Source organism: Periplaneta americana, chromosome 2 (assembly GCF_040183065.1).
Source record: "Periplaneta americana isolate PAMFEO1 chromosome 2, P.americana_PAMFEO1_priV1, whole genome shotgun sequence".
In the NCBI taxonomy this organism is placed as follows: Eukaryota; Metazoa; Arthropoda; class Insecta; order Blattodea; family Blattidae; genus Periplaneta; species Periplaneta americana.
In genome coordinates, this window is record NC_091118.1 from 12,604,601 (window position 1) to 12,625,384 (window position 20,784).

The following is a 20,784-nucleotide window of genomic DNA, read 5'->3' on the forward strand; positions in this document are numbered from 1 at the left end:
CGCTTTAAATGTTAATAAGATTCTTTTCATTTATCCATTCAAATTTATTTACAAGAGACACCAAACATTTATATTAAACATTCAGCATTGTACAGTGCAGCCGTCTGCTAGCCTGTGCTTCTCCCAAAGCATGGCGGCGGACGCAAGCTTCAATTTGTCCCTACTCTAAACTTCTGCGCAGCCTGGGCTGTAGGGGCTCGGTTCGGAGAAAACCAGGGGAAGTGGTGCAATAAGAGAGTATGCTGCCGAAGCAATGGTTGTTGTTACACAACTAGACACGCGACTAAGGAAGCAGCGTTGCAACATCTAATAGAGTACGTCAGTTAAACGTCCCACTTACGATCTCTGTTGTCCACACCTGTGGAGTAACAGTTGGTGCGTCTGGCCGCGAAACCAGGTTCGATTCCCGGTTGGGACAAGTTACCTGGTTGAGGTTTTTTCCGGGGTTTTCCCTCAACCCAATATGAACAAATGCTGGGTAACTTTCAGTGCTGGACCATAGACTCTTTTCACCGGCATTATCACCTTCATCTCATTCAGATGTTAAATAACCTAAGTTGGTGATTAAGGGTTGTAAATTAACCTAAAAAAAGATCTATATTTATTTTCACTAAAAACATTTGTCATTCTTGTTAGCCTATTATTATTATTATTATTATTATTATTATTATTATTATTATTATTAGTATTAGTAGTAGTAGTAGTAGTAGTAGTAGTAGTAGTAGTATTAACCCGCCAGTGAACGTGTCATGAAAAGTTACGTATCTCCACGGGTGGGGTCTCTCAGACCCATTTTCTAAATATGAAAGAAGTATATTTATTTCAGTCATATAATAACAGTTTTATTCTCCTATACAGTTAACATAATAAATTTGTAAATTTCACAAATTTCAAAATAGTATAACCTATAAATAACAATTGAATCATATTTTTTTATGGATACAGCAATTCGCAATCTGTGCCTTGTGTCTTTTCTTGCACTTAAAATGATGTCCAATGTAGGGGATATGTGGTTGTTGTAACATTCATAAATGGTGCGTCGTAGTATATCACGTCCGAAATCATCAAATTTCTTGAATTTCGTAACAGTTTGAATTTATTTTTTTAGGAGTGTTATACTTGGTTATATTGATAGAAATTATTTTCCTCGTGAATTTATTTTTTTAGGAGTGTTATACTTGGTTATATTGATAGAAATTATTTTCCTCAGTAATGATCTTGAAACATCTGCAGCGCGAACAGTTTTAGCAATTGGTGAATCACATTTGCCTTCTCCTTGCCTTTATAATATGTGCAGCTTGTCTGTCTAATGACTGCCCTCTTGTAACAATGATTGTCATCACTATGTTGTTCACTCTCTGCAACAGACTCCCATGGTGCCACATATTTCACTAATTTCAGTGAACACTAAACAGTTAATGCAAACTACGTGCACTGCAAGTCGTTACACAACTGGCAACTATGTGGTGTTTACCTCTGCGCGGGACGAAGGAAACAGCGGTAACTTGTGTGGCCTTCTGCTTTCTGCCCCCCCCCCGCACCCCCTGGTTTTTCTCCGAGCGAACGTACACTAACTCTGAATTACAGTACATCAAAGTGTGTTTATTTTTGTCTAAGACTGTACTTTGTAGCTACAATTAGTAAACAAGACCAAAAGAAAAAAATCTTAGTGTAGGTGCATTCTGATTGGCTGAACTGTGTCCAACACACAACAGCCCTCTGTCTGTGTTGGTTGGAAGCTGACCTCTGTTTAGGTGAGTGGCGACGCGAGACATGTGCGGTTGGGTCCTGCGTTCGATGCGGTGAGTCACAATTCAAGATTTCTTTCTCTGTAAATCATACAATTCAAGTAGTTTGCAAACCCGTGGAGGACGATGTGTTAGGACAGAAGTACGAAACTGATTTAAAGTGAGTCCTGATTTACAACTTATAGATGTAATAAACAAGAGAACGTAGTTCGCATCTGAGCTTAAGTTACGATGTGAATTTCAGCTTTGCTGTCTGTGTGCTTCACGTGTTTCAACAGGCTTTAATTTGGATCTGGAATTACATTAACTAATGTTTGAGAACACTCGAAAATTAAAGTGCGATATAGCTTGCGATGAAATTTGATATGAGAACTAAATAGGTCTAGAATTTTAATTTCCATGTTTGAAAAAATTAAATAAGTTTAAGTGAAATGGCGTCTGCGAATATAAACTTTACGCATCTTAACACTACAAGCAACAGACCCTACAACAGCGGTGACCAAACTGGGTATCGTGATTAAGTCGTGTAATCAAATACCTGGTAAGGGGAGTTTCCTGTACATTGCTGTCTCGTTCACGTACTGAAGGTAAGCAGTGTCGGTATCATGTCGCTCTACAAACCCTTGTCTCTAGCAGGAACAGAAGGTTTCGTACAGAATGGGAAGAGGAATTTATTCGCTGTACTGTCGGAGAAAATGTAATCTTATGTTGCTTTGCTCAACGATTCAATTAGTAGTAGTATATAGAAGCGACATTACAGGGCATTACACTGAATACACAAGCATAACAGGTATTATTATTATTATTATTATTATTATTATTATTATTATTATTATTATTTATCAGCAAGTGTTACTATAATTCTTATATACGTGCCTCAATATATAGGCCCACATCTTTCCTTGAAGGATAAAATAATTACTAGCGTAGGCTATATCTCCATTTTTTTTAATCTTTTGATGACTATTGTTAGTTATTTACTAGTTATTGATTTAATAATAATAATAATAATAATAATAATAATAATAATAATAATAATAATAATAATAATAATAATTCTGTCGTCATGTGATCTTTTATCGTCTAAGACTGTGTTTACTCAAAACCGTTCTGCCAAAGACCTACATGTGTAGCTGCAGTGATTTAATAATAATAGTAATAATAATAATAATAATAATAATAATAATAATAATAATAATAATTCTGTCGTCATGTGATCTTTTAACGTCTAAGACTCTGTTTACTCAAAAACGTTCTGCCGAAGTCCTAGATGTGTAGCTGCAGTGATTTCTAAATGTGTGGGATCTGTCTGTATTAAGTTAAGTTAATTATAAGAAAAAAAAATGAAAAAAGGCATGTAGATCAGTTATGAGAACTTGTATGAGTCACCTGACAGGAAAGCAATGTTGTATCTCTGATTTGAGTATGTATCTATGAGTTACGGTGTGGGCTTTGACCATTGTTGTTGTTGACTTGGGATTTCATATTTGCAACAAACATAATTCCAAGCCATTCGTTCTTTTAGTTTCAATGTATTTAATAGAAGAGATGGAAAATGTGTTCATAGAAATGAGATTTCATGCAGTAATTAAGGAACCTTTATCACACGGTGAGTGGATTGTTGTGCAACCTCTGGACACGATAACAAGCTCTTGACTTGTGGTACCAGTCACGTGGTTTACCTCTACTGATATGTTATTAATATTTATTTTAAGATGAAAGTCATTGTGTTATCTTATCGTTACATTACAACTTTATTTATTCATAATCCTTTCTCCTATTGGTTGTCTTCAAGCGCCACTCCTATGATCCCCTCTTCCTTGCTTGTGTAAGCTGTCTCACAGCTTTATCTGGCTGTTTGTTAACCGGTAGATAAGGCACTATATAACTCCTCAGAAGCAGGGCTGCATCACTACTCATTCTCGTTTTCAACCAAGTGGTTTTTGGTTCGAACTTCTTCACTTTTCTCCCCGTGTACAAAGTCTGTGGACGATTGTGTTCGGAATTGACCAGAACTCCGTCACTGTTGGTAGCACCGTTATTCGTTTCGCTCAGTGTTAACATAACTTCATTTTCAATTCACAAGGTAAGTTCTGACTATGTAACAACAGCTTCTTCTGTTTCATAATGATATAGGCTAACAACAGTTTGGAACTGATAAAGAATGACGGCTGGAATTCCTGCTTCTCCCATTTCGTCGGTGGTACTGGCTACTGATAAGAAACTCTGCACTTCCATAATTCAGGATTTCTATGTCAGTATGAAGGTCATAGGTCTATATGATACCACACATTATGATACATTATTCATACTGCCAGTGTTGGCAAACCTGCACTGTCTTTCGTTGGCTATGCCTAACTTATGTTAATTTCGTATGTGCGGTTGTTATAGTTTTGTATTGAAGCAGAAGAATAACGTGTCCAGCATTCAGTTGTCGGTAGTGCTTCCTGACTGCTTTGAGGTCACTGAACTTAGGAAGGAAATAATTTGTAAAATTGTTTTGTGTAGGAAGATGTGAGAGAGCCGGAAGATGGAGCTACACGTCATAATCGCTGTGCAGATGGATAGATAAACAGGGGTGGCCAATTTTTTTTGGCACCTGAGCCAGTGAAGTCTTAAACATTGTTGAATTGCAACTATAACCAGCTTCTATATTGATAGATGTTCTGAATTTAAAATTACGCACATTTCACGGTTTCAAGTAAAATATTGAAGCCATGTGCACTAAATTAGCTAGTGATTAGCCACAACAAACTGCTGTCGCTTTACTAGAAATTGCAATGAAATCTTGAATGCAGATTACAGATCTGTCAAAGTCACTAGTTTGATTTTTGGATCTTCTTTTCACGTAAAAAATTCTCAATGTTATGTTGAACTTTCAATGAACGTTAAACATGCCTATCAGCAAGGATTGCATCTGCAATGGTATTTAAACAAAAATTAAAGCCATTCTCGATCTTGAAGCATAGCATATTTCAGCTCCAAAAATATAAGCACTAAGTCACAAAGCCACTCTCAGTTTTTAAGCAGCTTACTTCGGAAACAAAATGTTTCAGTTCCGAGAATGCAAGTATTTTCCTTTTAATTTCAGTTACCATGGAAACACTGAGCTGTGGACTAAAATTTCTTCATAAAATAACATTTATTCCTCCAAATACTCTACACTCCCGCCTTTCGAGCAGTTAAACAATGACGTCACGGAAGTTAGATGCTAAGCGGCGCACTGTATCAGCCATCTGTTGCGTGTTAATAGCCGGTCTGCCTCGGAGTCGAACCCGGTGTGCAGAGAAGGAACCCCCTCCAACATTGCCCCCTCCACCACCTCTGTGTACAGGGAAATGTGTCAGAGGCTGGGCTGCTGGAGGTCGATTAGCCAACTTAGCCATTTCAAGTTTAAATTTAGCATATTTAGAGTGACGCTTGGCCATAAATATTGAAGAAATGTTGATAGTCTGAAATATGGCATATTCTACGTAACTGTCTGGCAAGAATCTAGCTTTTTCTTTTTTTGTTAAATATTTGTCTCTTTGTCATACGGAAATGGAGCTCATATGAAACCATTTAATAGAAAATTTCTTGTCATGAATGCTTTCAAAATTCAATATTGCCGTATCGTTTGAATGCAAACAGCACGGTGTTCTCTGTGTGTTACGCAGTCAGAGATAATAGCGCTGGAGACTCAACAAACATTCGCTCTCTCTGTCTCTGGCCGCTCCTTCAGCGTTTTCGGCTTATCGTTATATTTGAACACACACCCAGTTCTGTTCCGGTGGTCTTGTAATGAAGTGGTTCACAAACATTTTCGAGACGAGGACCACTTTTGGATAACACAAATGTTTGTGCGACCATCCATTACCATACACATACTCAATTCAAATGTGCAAATACCTTTAAAATCGAAAAAAAAAAAAACAAAACACGATAATTTTACTCAAAACCAAAGAACACCACCCAACTTCCAATGTACCGGTAACTGCAAGATAAGGAGTCGGAATAGGTACATGCAAACCTATTCTCCAATTTGATTCTCTTTGGCTTCTCAGGCTGGCCGTCCTCGCTGATATATTTTTGAACACTTAAACACTTTGAATAGTAGCGTGCAAGATCAGGCTGTTAGACGTATTAATAAGGAAACTTGATTTCTGGTCGACATCACTTGATAAAAAGGAGCTTGATTCATTCCAGTATATTAAAGAACTTATTTACGTGCTTCCGAATGATATGTATGTATTTATTTACACTGCAAGTGGGCAAGCACCCGGTGGCAGTGGTATACACAATATGAACAATATGCAATAAAATTACAATACACAATACAATATGACGAATATTTTTCGCGGACATGCAATAAAGTTTACACAATTTTCAGCAATACCTTATTGAGTATTTTCCTAAAGAAACCCAAAACAATTATAAGTCAGAGATGGATACTGAATCCGTTTTTAGTTAGTTGTGCTTAACTGGTTGTAATTCTAAAAAAGAAGACTTTATTGAAATATATACTTAGTGATGTAATTTTGAATTGTATTTTTTTTTTTTAGGTTTTTTTTTTTTCGTACAGCATAGACTAATTTTAGCTCAAAGGAATGGAAGATTACCTCCAGTTTGCAAAAGAAGTTCTTAATTTTTATAGCATTTGTAAGTTCGTACTTACACAAGTAAGTTCCTAGTCTATGACTGCCATCAAAACAAAAGTGAGAAATTGAAAATGGTAACAGTCTGTGAATATAGAGTTCAGATTTGAGAAGATATTTTCTCAAGAGCAGATACATTTATAAGATTAAACATTTTCTTACTTCATAACTACTTGAACATTTTTATTTTTATGTTCAGCATTTTTTATCTTTATGTTTCTAAATGTATATTAGTAAAACGTTTTGTTTCATTTTGTAATTCACTTCGCGACCCCACTTTGGTAACCACTGCGTGTACTAGGCCTATTTAGTGTAACTGCATGCCAGTAGTTCTGTCTGTAAAGAATTATTTTTTCAGTTTGCATAGCAAGATAAGAAATTAAATGTATTGCGGCATCCTGTTGACAAATACAAATTAAATTTAAATGTCATGTTGGAAATTCAGATAAGTTCAAATTGTAATATAAAATAGTTTTGTACAATTTTAAGTCTATCACTTATCTAAGTGTGAAAGCAGAAATAAAATTCTGTTACATCAATTAATACTACATTATGCAACGAGCCTATAATGGTAGTAATTAAGACGCGAGTATGTTTCTTTATGAAACGAGCGCAAGCGAGTTTCATAATTTTCATACGAGCGTCTGAATTACCATTATAGGCAAGTTTCATACGACTTTTTATGCACGACCGTATTTCTAACTTGAAATTATTCATAAGTATTCATGTTATGGTTATGTAAGTGAGGAGCGGAAGTGACCTGAATTGTGAGATGTGCGCAGACGCGAAAGTATTGATTTTTCCGAGGCACGAATGTCATTGACCTTGATATAATCTAGAGAATAACATGAACATTAGGCTTGATATAACCTGGAAATTGATTTAGAATTGAAAAACGAGATGACAAATTGAATTTATTTGAATATTATTTACAATTAACGCTAATTATTATAGTAACAGAACATAACCTTCTGCGACAGTATTGGATTTCCTGCCTCCGTGACTTTTCGCTAATTGTCTTTCGATTGCATATCCGAGAATAATCGATGCTTGCGGTTTTATAATGGTACAATGGTGATTTCTCATTGGCTGAACAACTGAATTATAATGAATAGGTGTACTTTAATGAGGTGCATTAAAGGGCTACTACCAGGTGTATAATTCCTACATTTCGGCATGGTCGAGCATAAAATATTTTATTGTGTATCACGAATATTTTCGACTTTTCATGTAAGTCATCTTCAGGTGATATAGTAAGCTGACAAATACAATTGAACATAGGTGAAAGTAGTACAGTGATAAAACATATAAGTAATAATTTAAACCACGCATGTTTATTTTAAAGCAAAGAGTGGTTATGAGTCATAGCATCGTACATAGTGTTGCCCACACCTGTGGAGTAACGGTTAGCGCGTCTAGCCGCGAAGCCATGTGGTCCGAGTTCGATTCCCTGTCGGGGCAAGTTACCTGGTTGAGGTTTTTTCCAGGGTTTTCTCTCAACCCAATATGAGCAAATGCTGGGAAACTTTCGGTGTTGGACCCCGGACTCATTTCACCGGCATATACTATCTGAGCCTCCAGTCTATTTTAAACAATTTTAATTTTTAAACACCGCCATACAAATTGCTATATTTGATACAACAAATAATTATTCCTATTGTAGCCTTACTCATTTGATTGTTTATTTTATCTGAGTGTTTTAATCCGACACTTTATAATATAATATATAATATTTTAATTGATGTAACAGAATTTTATTTCTGCTTTCACACTTAGATAAGTGATAGACTGAAAATTGTACAAAACTATTTTATAAAATACAAATTACTTGATGCCAAGGAACGGGCATGTTTTAAATATTGTTGTACTCAGTCTTGAGGCCTAAGTCATATTTGTAGCATATAATAATTAAATAGACAAGTTGGAACCTCATATGTGACACCATAAGGCATCATCCATGTGTCAACTAAGCCAGGAGATAATGGGGTAGGGTGGCCAGTTCCTTTCCCTCTCCATTACATACATCGCTGATTAGCTATATATTACATTAATCAGACTTCAGATGTATACAAACAATTGTTCTTCCTCTGGCATATATCGCCAAGTGAGATGTACCGCCTGATAATAGATGCAGCCTACATATCAGCCAGAACCTCAATCAGAGGTGATAATTAAGTATATAGTTTTATGTTATTTAATATAATCTATTTCATCAACGAATTCTGGCTTGACACCACAAAAAATTGCTCTAAATTAATCGTGATCAAGTCTCCCACATTTTTATGATCAAAAGTTGTTCACCCTATTTTTCTAACATAAATACTATTTAAAATCGATATGCTGTAATGCATTTCGTACTCTTTTCAATTTTTTATAAAAGTTTTAAATTGATCTGCAGGAAAGCATAACTTAACAGAATGGTTTTTTTTTTAGTCATCTAGCATATTTATTTGACGATGAGTTGTGAATGCCGTCATAAAAAGTGTTGTATGACAATGTTTTTTGCGAGAAAACAGTGGACCAACTCTGTTCCGAACCTAAGAAAAATTGTTCATTATTTGTAAAGTAGTCAATAAACATCATTAAATATACGCCTGCTGAATAAGAATTTAGATTTGTTTGTGGCTATCCACTTATGCATGGGAAGGAATCTAACCTAACCATGTCACCATAATATTCTGAAACTAATAGGCTGAAGTACCTAGGCATGCAGATGAGTACGATAACTTCTGTCACCGTGTGAGAACAAGTTGTGCACAGCTGAAGCAAAGGGAAGCTCTTGCCAGGAAGCTGCGTCCTTCACAGCCACAATCCCCCTCATTCTCAGCACATTCATTGCAGCCTGAAGCGAATATGAACTAGGCCTATGTTTCGCAAGGTCACAAGTGAATACAAATTACATTTAAACATAATTAATGGTTGTTATGGAGTTGTATTTTTTGTTTGGGCTGTGCAGGATGGCAAAATCTGTAGGCCTATCAATTCCTGAGCTGAAGGATCTAGTCAAGACGCTGGAGGAGGAAGTCCTGCCTCTCTTGGAAGAGGTGAAGAACTTTAATGAGGTGGAGGACGGAATATCCTCAATCGACTTGAAAACAGGGAAGGAGGACAAAGGAGCGGAGAAGAACAAGGAATCTGAGGGGGTGGGAGTTGTGAACACGAAGGAGAAGGAACTGCTAAACAAACAGGAAGAACTCATAAAAGTGTACAAACAATTGGAAAAGGTAAGAGATCGTCAGTTGTCTGTAGGTACCATAGCTACAGCTAGAAGAATGTCTATGAATCACGATTATTTTGATTATTATTTTAAGGTTTTTTAATATACTTTTTACGCAGACTATATTCCATTTAGAAAGTGCGTGACCTGAAAGCTGAAGAGAAGGCAACACCATATCTGTAGTCATTAAATCTTGGAAATCCTCCCACGCCACACACGGGACTGACGCCTGATTCGAATTGCGTTATTTCGTGTTCGAATGAAAGTGAGAGATGAAATAAATTTACTAATATACCTGCGATTAATTATTATCAGTTATTCCATAAAGCTGGTCTACATTTTTTTTATTACTTATATAAGTTTATTGTTTCCTGTATTTCTTAAAATAATATTTATATATCATGATAATTTTCATTGGTTTGATTAACATGAACATAGATGGGCAATGGGTCTACTATAAAAATACCTTCGTGCACAACTCACGCTATATTTTAAATTGGCTTGGAGTGATTTATTAAACAATGTATTCAAGATTGATTTATGAATACATTAGACGAATTATTCTTGCACTGGAAACAGATGCTCCCTGGACAAAATTATTCCATTTCAATTATCTAAATACAATAGCATTTAAAAATATTTTAAAAGATTTATTCTTGCTCCTTGGACAAAAATGGTCGCATTCTAATTATTTAAATACAATTGGAACTAAGAAATTTATTAAAATAATTAATCTTGAACCAATGTCCGATGCGCTCTGGACCAAGTGATGATATTTCAATAACTTAGTAGATTTTTATGTTATTTTATGAAGTTGTTATGACTGATATACCCGTTAACTGCTCCTTATTTATAATAGTAGGCCATCATACAAGGACTCGCACTCAAAGGGATGAAGTTCAGTGTTTTGGATGGCCCACAAGCCATGAGTCATGCTAAAGGTGTTGCTTTGCTAATTATTCCGTCTGCAGTGTTGTGTACTATACGGAACTGTTACCTAATAAGTAGGCCTATATAACTTTGGCAATGCTCACATCGTGTCTCTCTTCTTTTACAGAGTGGCGTGTTAAAATGTTGAGTTTATTTTCAAAGATATAAGTACTTTTTTCCCGTATGCATGTGGTATGGGAAGGTATCGATGTTTCATCCATACTTTCAAAAGTTCAAAGTCCACCCACGATACATTTTTCATACAGATCACACTCTTTTTATAGTAGTTTTCTTTTCAGTTATTTTTTGTGTGTGTTACTCCCTATTAGTTCATAATCAGACACTTCTTTCTGTCAAACTGAAACGTAGCTGAGTGGCAGCTAGTCTGAACCTGTCTTTATTACAGTTACAGGACGAAGAACTGAAGCAGCTGAGACTGGAACACGAGGAGGAGAAAAAGTCGTGGCTCCAGGAGGAAGAAGTAAGTGATGAGCTGTTACCATGGTTACACTTATCAGAGGCATTCCTCATCCCCATTCATTCAATGCGTAGTTGTGGTTGTGGTGTTGGTGCTTTTAACAATGCATGATCATCAGCATCATCAATATGGTAATTGTCACTTGCCTTCATGAAATCTTGTGCTTCTACTCAAACTATCACAACAATGAGCTTCCTCTGAAGCAGTTTGGCTTTGTTACAGGTTAGAGAAAGAAAGATGGAAATTCTCGAAATGGATCTGATAGAGTACAAGTACCGGCTGAACAACAAAATAGTAAGTGATGAACTGTTGCCACGGTTACATTCCTTGAGATCCAGTCAGTAATTAAGTTACATATTTAAGTATAATTAGTTTTATTGAATAGTGATGTGTGACAGAGGCGCTCTTATATGAAATACTGCATCGGTTATTATGTCATCATTATTACCAATATCACCATCACCACCGTAGTCATCATTGTTCCTTGTTTCTTCTTACAACATTATGCTTCCAGACAATGTAAATTCGCTTCCTCTGAATCAGTTCGTCTTGATTACAGTGTATAGAGGAAGATCTGGCAAACCTCAGAGATGAACTGGAAGAGAAGCGACGCCAGCAGGAAGCGGTAAGTGATGAGCTGTTACCATGGTTACAGTTAAGAGAGGGTTTCTGTTGATTTCTTTCACTCACTGAACAGAGCTTTTCGTGCGAAGTAGATGAAGTTCAAGTTCATTTTCCGATCATTATTTTCATCATCGTCGTTGTAGTCGTTTTCTCTGTGAATCAATGAGGAAGAAAATGAGAGGAAAAACCTAAAAGAAGCAAGAGTGCAGTCCTAGCTTATGGCAGTTGTAGTGGAATGTTTGGGGATTTAATGAATGTCACCAGCAACGAAAGAAGTGCAAACAACACATCTCTGAAGGATGTTAAGTCTGCACAAATTTTGTTCTTCATTCGTGCAACTTGGTTGTAATAGAAGGAGAGAAGTAAATTGATTCAAGCTATGACTTTCAACAGTTACTGCTACAGGAATTTTTAAAATGCACGAGGTGTAAGTTAGGTATAAGGTTCCAGTCCCTTGAGCATTCAAAGAATTCAGAATTTTAGAGGCAGATGGATAAATATTCTGCTGCCCACACACGAGAACCGGGTTCACACAATGACAAGTTCATGTGGAATTTGTGATGAACGAACTTGGAATTATAATTAGAAAATACATTCTATCTGTTGCTTCCAAAATTAATAAGCAGTTTATCAGAACTTACAATTATTTATTTCCTGTATACATAGAAATTGAAGTATAACTACTTATATGAACGCCGATTGTGCAGTTACTTAGCGAAGGATTGACCAGAGTAAATTCGTCATTTATCCCCACACACTTTTGAAACTTTTTGACATGCTGAGTGTAAATCTGTGATGATGATGATGATGATGATGATGATGATGATAATAATAATGCAATTAATAATGTGATAGTAATAATAACAATGCTTTATTTATTTTTGTAGATTGAATAACGTAAGACGTTACCTTAAACTGTACGAAAGGATGAGAAATCTGCAATCAGCTGGAGGCACCTAAAGAAAAGTCTTTTGACGTGGCTGTTATTACGTTTAGTGTACATATTGGCCTTGCAAACTACTAATATTTAATGTGTTTGGGTGTTTGAAAGATGCAGACCCATCAGCAAGATAGGGCAATATAAGAAGCCAAAGGAAATTGGTAAATAGGTTGCATATTCCGATTTCTCATCTTGAAGGTACGGTACATTGGAAGTTGCGTGATATCCTCTGGTTTTGAGTAAAATTGTCATGTATTGAATTTACTTTTCGAATGGGGTTAAGTAGGCCTACTGCTACAGTAATAGGGAGTCTCAAACAAAAGTGTTGGTTTCCGCCTCCGAAACGTTTGGGAACCTTTATTTTATGTGACTCATGGCATATTTATTTTAGAATTTACCATGCAAATCGGAATTACGTACTGGGAGGATATATGGTCCACGGCCCAAACATCAAAATTCGGATTATATATTGGTAGACTATGGTAATTGATCTATGACCCATTCTTATAAGTTCATTATGAAATTCCAGATATACCGGGAGATGACCAGTTTATTTTAGAACTAATCATAGCTTTCGTTTAACATCTTAGAATAGGCAGAATGAGATGTCTCATTTGGAAGCCTCTGACTAAACATTAGCGTTTGTAGCTGTTGTCTGTATGCCGGATCATGGTGGAAACATAGTAGAGGTGTGGGACAAGCTGTGCGTGTTTTCGTTCAGTCTGCGCATGACGTCACCTTTACTGCAGGCCGCACTCGAAGACACAGTCAACGTAACAGATTGTTGATGGTTAGATCTGCGTCCATAGATTTAAATGAATAAATAAAAATCATTGTTTGTGTATTCAGTAAATATTGACAGTATAGGCTATAATAGGGTCTACCTTGAAGTGATAACATTATAAAATAGTGAACAATAAATTAAATTCAGGAGTCTAGAAATAATGTAATATGGTAGTGCAACGTTAATAATTGCCTTCTGTAATATACACGTAATTTTATAATAATTATAATACATTATGCTACAAATATGCACAAAATTAGGCCCATATATCACACACATTATATTACACATGAATTCAAGTACAATAGGAACTACCTTGAAATGATAACGTAATAAAATTATGATCTATTACATATTAAACTCAAGTTTCAAGAAGCAATGTGATATGGCAGTGTGTCATTAATAATATTGCCTTCTGTAATATAGGCCTACACGTGGTTTTATAATAATTACAATACAGGGTGTAATAAATATGTACATACTTAGATCTATACAGTTATTTATAACATACATTATTTTGTACATGAATTCAAATACTTTTGAACCTTCATTAACATATGTATATGAATTTCTTGGAATAATTTGTCATTATAGTAAACAAATATTTTTATATATTCAGGCTATTGGAGACATAATATAGTCTACTACATTATTTACCTTATTATTCCACTCACGACATAATATAATTTCACCATTATAAATCCCACTCTGTTAAGTAAATACTTATTCTTATGCAATCTTTTTCATTTTCTTTATAACATTTCTCTTTGAAATTCCTGACATTTTTGTTATTTTATTAATTTCTTTAATTCTAATAAATGTTCTTGTTCTAACCAATGTCGTGATTACTTCTGGCGGAAGAGGAGAACTGATTTCTGCTTCATTTTTCATGGCAGAATTAACCAAATTTACAGTCTTTTTTATTATAAATTTCTCATGAGAAACAGAATCTCCGTGCACATCTGAGAATATACTTCAACAAGCATGGCAACCAATTGCAGATCCCTAGAAGGGAGAATTAAGTTTCCACGGGACACTGTAGTAATCCAGTCTTTTTGATTAGCAGAAGTTGACAATTTTGTGGGAATTCCAAGATTCGGGTATTGCTCCATATGTTTTGATGCAGCATATCCTGCAATATATTTGAATCCTTCCTGGGATATCCGCTGTCTTGCAGAGATTTCATATATTTTTTCTGGGAGGCCTATATTTTCTTCGGGATCTCGATCGTTAGTAAATTTAACCGGTTTCAGAATGCCTTTAAGAAATTCTGCCGTTGCACATAGTTCTTTCTGCAGATTATCATTGACTTCTGATTGGCTTGTACTAGGACCCACTATTAATGCCTCTTCTTTCGAAAGCAAATCGGAGGTGTTTTTGTTCTCACAAAACTGAGATAATGGATTTCGACCTAGTATGTACCACTTCAGTCTATGTTTAAAATATAAAGCAGAGGGATGATCGTTTGTTCTACCCATGCTTCTAATTTCCGAAAAAAAGTTTTCTACCAGATCTTGGTTAAGTTTTCTTGTGATGATGTATTCAATTTTGTACTTGTACCTCATTGCCTCATACAACAATGTTAATGATTTATTATTTATTAGAATCCCATCCTGATAAGGTAATTTCCTGTTTGCTTCTCCTACTTTAACTGTGGTCATGAAGTCATTCATTTCTGAGAATATAATATTCTGATCTTGAAGGTTTATTCCGTAACTATGCAGCGCACTGTGGGTACCGAATTTAGAAACGGTATTAAATAAATCAAACCAATCATTATTTAATTTTATTGCCTTTGAAGTTTCTTTCCATTCATTTGATCTCAACAGCTCGTTTTCACCATACCAACTCTGTTGGAAAATAATTGTGTTGCCAAACTAACTTTTTGTCTTTGGGTACCACGGACACTTAAGTGTAACGGAGTTAACTTGTAAGCTAATTTTGTATCAGAGGACGAGGATGCACGTAAAAGTTCATGAATTGGTTCTGATGAAATGTTCAATCCGTTCAAGTTGAAACCATGATCTAGAAAGTGATTCCTGTGTAATTTCAATAAATGTGAGCGTCTGAAAAAAAAAAACAAATATTTCTCGAGTTGAATAATTTGGATTAGGAAAACTGCAATTTAGTTTGGTAGAAATTTTCAAATCACGCCACAATTTTCTGTTACTTCCACCTAAATCGCTAACTGTGGCCACAACTTGAAAACCACTGCCTTCTAGCTGGCAAATTATGTCTGTTAGGATTTCTTTTGTCATTGTCTGATCATATTTATAATATACGGGCTGCTTCCACCTTGCAAACAAACCACGTGTCAAAACAACCTGCATTGCCTTATGAGGTCCAATTATTTGTTCTTCCCTACTGTCAAAAGAAACCTCCTCATTTAAATACATTTCATCAAATGCTAATACTGTTACACGATCTAACTCCGACATATTTGTAGCTCTCGCCTTCATTAATTTTAAGACATCATGAAGTACCCCTTCCTCGAGCGATAATTGTTTTACTGCCCATTTTCTCAGAGTTGACAAATCAGGTAACGGGTAATTTAATTTTGTTCTTAAGTATCGGCATGTTTTTCGACTTAGGTTTCGAAGTGTTATTGCAGTACCGTAATCTTCTACAGACCATTTCACCCTACGTTTTTTTTTTTATTCAAAAGAGCATCAATTTGCCCAATAGTGAAAAATGGTTTCAAAATTTCAGCCACTTTAGATTTAACTTCTGTTTGTCTAATGTTTTTCAATGAAATTAAATCCTCATGTAATTTTCTTTTGTCTTCTTCATGTTTCCTGTTGGCAGCTGTCAATTCCTTAATCCTCGTTTCTAGGGAGTAATTCTTCTCTTCTAATTCTTAGTATTTGGCATTCCTCTGTGACAGTAGACTCAGTGGCTCCGCGATTTTCCATTGTTACATTAGTGCTGGATGCTCCTGTTGCGCTGAAGTGAAAGAAAGTTAATAGGTATACAGTAGCCTACATGCAATCAGGGGCGTATTTAGGCCTCGGCAGACTAAGCAGCTGCCTAGGACGGCAGATTTTGAGGGAGCGACTTTTAAGCTATTACTGTTAATTTTTATATGTTTTTTAAATTTTATTCATAACTCTTTTAAAGAGTACATGAACTTAAACGCACAATGAAAAGGATATGAATAACATTGGCAACAATCAGTTCAAATTATGTATTGTAATTAATGTCTAGTTAGGCTTATTAAAGAAAATGTACTCAACGCAATGAGCTGCGATCGCTGTCTGCAGTAAAGATGACGTCACACGCCTCGGCCGCTATCGCTACAGTATGCGCAGTCCCAACCTTTACTATGTTTCCGCCATGTGCCGGATGATGTTCCATATACCGGGCAATCAGTTTATTTACTTCATGAAACCCGCTGTTTCAAGTCAACGTCACCTAACTGATCCAGAATTGTTTATATTACAGAGTTACCAGGATCAGCTGGGGAAGCTGAGAAAAGAACTGGAAGCTGAGCGGGAGATGAAGCGCCAGCTGGAAGAAGTAAGTGATGAGGTGTTACCATGGTTACAGTTACGAGGGAGTTTACAAGATCCATTCAGTCACTGCATAGTCTATTTATTTATTCAGTATAGCCCCATATAAAGTAATGATAATAATAATAATAATAACCATCTTCATCATCATCATCATCATCATCATGGTAGTCATGTTTCTAGTCAAGTTATCACACATCCACCTACAGTAAGTTCCCTCTGAACCAGATTTGTTCTTAATTATAGAGTAAAGAGGAAGAACTTGGATTACTGAGAACAGAAGTTGAAGGAAAGGACAAGGAATTGAAGAATATGGCAGAGGAACTGCTTGCAGAGCGCCAGAGGGATGCTGTAAGTGTCAGCTGTTGCCATGGTTACGGTTAACTTACTAGATGATTATCAGTAACGAAAAAACACAAACTGTCACAACTCAGATGCGACCAGCTGCAGCTGGAGAACAAAATTGATTTCAGTTTTCACACTACTAGTACTACTACTATTACTACTACTGCTACTGCTACTGCTACTGCTACTGCTGCCACAAATAACAATGTTTATAATACTACTACTACCACTATTACTGTCACTGTTACTACCACTGCTACACTGCTCCGTCGAATTAGTAGATAATCAGTGTTCACCTACTTAGATATAGCACACGAAGCAACTTCCCCGCAATCGGCTAGCTTCACCTTTAGGTAGAGCCGTGTATACAATCTATACTACGCGTATCCCTAGGAGTATGCGGGATTGTCTCAAGGAGTACGCATCCCATTGATTACGTATGTAAAAATGCTGACATACTTATTTTATTATATCCATGCTGAATATTTCGTACACTACTTTTAACACTTGAATTTAAATAAGTAATTGATGAAATGGCGATCTTACTCGTGTTAATTATGTAAGCCGCACATGCTTACATAATTGACACGAGTAAGATCGCCATTTAATCAATTATTTATTTTATTATACTTGTTGATAATTCATTTATTCACAGTGTTCTGGCCAAGAGCAGGTCTTTCACTGCAAACTCAGCTTCTCCACTCTTTCCTATCTTCCTACTAACATTACTGCAGTTATCGCTACTGTTACTGCTCCTAACATTTCTGTAGTTATCGATATTACTATTACTGCTGATACTACTGCAGTTATCGCTACTGTTACTGCTCCTAACATTTCTGTAATTATCGATATTACTATTACTGCTGATACTTCTGTAGTTATCGCTACTGTTACTGCTCCTAACATTTCTGTAATTATCGATATTACTATTACTGCTGATACTACTGTAGTTATCGCTACTGTTACTGCTCCTAACATTTCTGTAATTATCGATATTACTATTACTGCTGATACTACTGTAGTTATCGCTACTGTTACTGCTCCTAACATTTCTGTAATTATCGATATTACTATTACTGCTGATACTACTGTAGTTATCGCTACTGTTACTGCTCCTAACATTTCTGTAATTATCGATATTACTATTACTGCTGATACTACTGTAATTATCGCTACTGTTACTGCTCCTAACATTTCTGTAGTTATCGATATTACTATTACTGCTGATACTACTGTAGTTATCGCTACTGTTACTGCTGATACTACTGTAGTTATCGCTACTGTTACTGCTGATACTACTGTAGTTATCGCTACTGTTACTGTTCCTAACATTTCTGTAATTATCGATATTACTATTACTGCTGATACTACTGTAGTTATCGCTACTGTTACTGCTCCTAACATTTCTGTAATTATCGATATTACTATTACTGCTGATACTACTGTAGTTATCGCTACTGTTACTGCTCCTAACATTTCTGTAATTATCGATATTACTATTACTGCTGATACTACTGTAGTTATCGCTACTGTTACTGCTCCTAACATTTCTGTAGTTATCGATATTACTATTACTGCTGATACTACTGTAGTTATCGCTACTGTTACTGCTCCTAACATTTCTGTAATTATCGATATTACTATTACTGCTGATACTACTGTAGTTATCGCTACTGTTACTGCTCCTAACATTTCTGTAGTTATCGATATTACTATTACTGCTGATACTACTGTAGTTATCGCTACTGTTACTGCTCCTAACATTTCTGTAATTATCGATATTACTATTACTGCTGATACTACTGTAGTTATCGCTACTGTTACTGCTCCTAACATTTCTGTAATTATCGATATTACTATTACTGCTGATACTACTGTAGTTATCGCTACTGTTACTGCTACTAATATTTCTGTAGTTATCGCTATTATTACTACTGCTGATATTATTGTAGCTATCGCTTTTTACTGTTACTGACAATACTGCCGTTATCCTTACTATTACTATTACTGATATTACTATAGTTTTTGCTACTGTTACTGCTATCAACATGACTGCAGTTATCACTACTAGTGACATTACTTTATATGTCGGTACTGTTTCTACAACTGTCATCACTAGTCTATGTTTATCACTACTGGTACATAATTGGTTTACTTGCAGTTCTTTTATTGTGTTATTCTACCCGTGGTGGGAATATAATGGTGAAGCAGTGCGCAGCCTCGTCCGTTCTCCTACTACGTGATGACGTCACGCGGGAAGCATTGCAGACTCTCTCGCAGCTTGCTAGCTTAGCTCAGCTCAGCTCAGCTCCGTAAGGTTTTGGAAGTGGGGTAGGTTAATTGATTATAAATACCAAGAAGCTGTATTAACTAATCCCTTCCCTACTAACGTCTTGTCAGGAACGTGATGCTCTCCCAAAGCATAGCCGTCTAGACATGACGTCTTTGTGACCCTGCGACTTTTATTGACAGTTTTCATTCAAGCTGTCAAATGCAGTTTTTTCAAGCTGTCTATTTAGAGGGTTGTTGTATGTTGTAAAACGATCTTTCGTGAAGAAGAGGAGTTATTTTCCTCTAAATATACGCGAAAGGTTTTCCAGAATTCTAACTGTTTGAATAAAAGTGCATTGAAGTTCTGTCCTGCATTCCAAGTGGAATGAACAAAGTTTAATAAAGGCAATCAGAATCGGGGTCTTGTAAGAGTTATTGGCAGTAAAGTGACATGACAGAAAAGGTCTGTCTACGAAGCACAACATTCACATGGTGAGCATAAAGGAAAAAAGGGTAACAATGAAGGGGAATAAACAGTGGTGAAACTGAAGGACGTAATAGAGTACAATAACATTATGTTGTGGGTTGACTGTCAGGTCAGCGTCAGAATGAAGTCTTATATCCCTTCTCCATTATGGGAAAATACGTAAAAAAAACTACAGAAATGTTTCTTCAATATAATGTTTATGGTACTTTTCAGCTTTTCAATGTCTATGTAATTGCATGTAAGACCGTGAAGGGAAGCAAACCCAGGAATGAAAGGATCTATACAAATCTTCGACTTGACCTGGAAGCAGGCATTTTATAGAGGTTAACCTTGCCTAACTGAAGTGTTAGTGAAAGGGGAGCGGATGCTGGAGTTACGACGACAATATTACAAGCAAACTGTTGGGCTTATTTCTTCCCCCCTCCCGTCATATACCTACCACCCACAGAAAAAGAAGCAAAGTTTGTAAATCTCACAAGAAAGAAGCGAAACAACATGGGAGTGCAAACAATGTTTTGTACTGGAGTCTTTCGAAACTTAACATACTGTTCAAACTGTTACCAAATTAAGAGTATAATATCACAATTTGTAGTAAAAGACCCATGTTTATTGCAAACGACCTCCACCTGCCTTTAAATGCCACTTACCGCACACCACCAATTCACTGTCTGCGCGTGGAGATTTAAATAGAGATTCCAGGCAATAAACCCGTCCTTTTAAATCTTACTGCATGAACTTAAAGGTAGCAACAAGCCAAGTTTAGAAAAGAGTCAATAATGAACATATGTTAAAGGCAGGTGTCGAATTAATTACGTTC

At 36.0% G+C, this 20,784-nt stretch overlaps 2 protein-coding genes across 10 annotated transcripts in view; both read left to right on the forward strand.

Moving 5' to 3' along the window:
* LOC138713461 (golgin subfamily A member 6-like protein 22) overlaps window positions 1–20,784 on the forward strand; it is a 76,540-nt gene that overhangs the window by 37,521 nt on the left and 18,235 nt on the right. For 2 of the 9 annotated variants that reach the window (XM_069845612.1, XM_069845603.1), the window contains exons 2-7: window positions 9,339–9,606; window positions 10,936–11,010; window positions 11,230–11,301; window positions 11,567–11,632; window positions 16,797–16,871; window positions 17,111–17,215. In XM_069845612.1, the coding sequence (XP_069701713.1) occupies window positions 9,340–9,606; window positions 10,936–11,010; window positions 11,230–11,301; window positions 11,567–11,632; window positions 16,797–16,871; window positions 17,111–17,215 (660 nt within the window). In that variant the 5' untranslated portion in view covers window position 9,339. Of the gene's footprint in view, window positions 1–1,732; window positions 1,803–3,604; window positions 3,835–9,338; window positions 9,607–10,935; window positions 11,011–11,229; window positions 11,302–11,566; window positions 11,633–16,796; window positions 16,872–17,110; window positions 17,216–20,784 lie in introns of those variants that run through there. The other 7 variants (XM_069845642.1, XM_069845633.1, XM_069845623.1 and 4 more) reach the window with 6 other exon arrangements.
* LOC138713749 (ankyrin repeat and death domain-containing protein 1A-like) overlaps window positions 1–20,784 on the forward strand; it is a 97,513-nt gene that overhangs the window by 26,953 nt on the left and 49,776 nt on the right. The gene's annotated exons all lie outside the window — the stretch shown is intronic.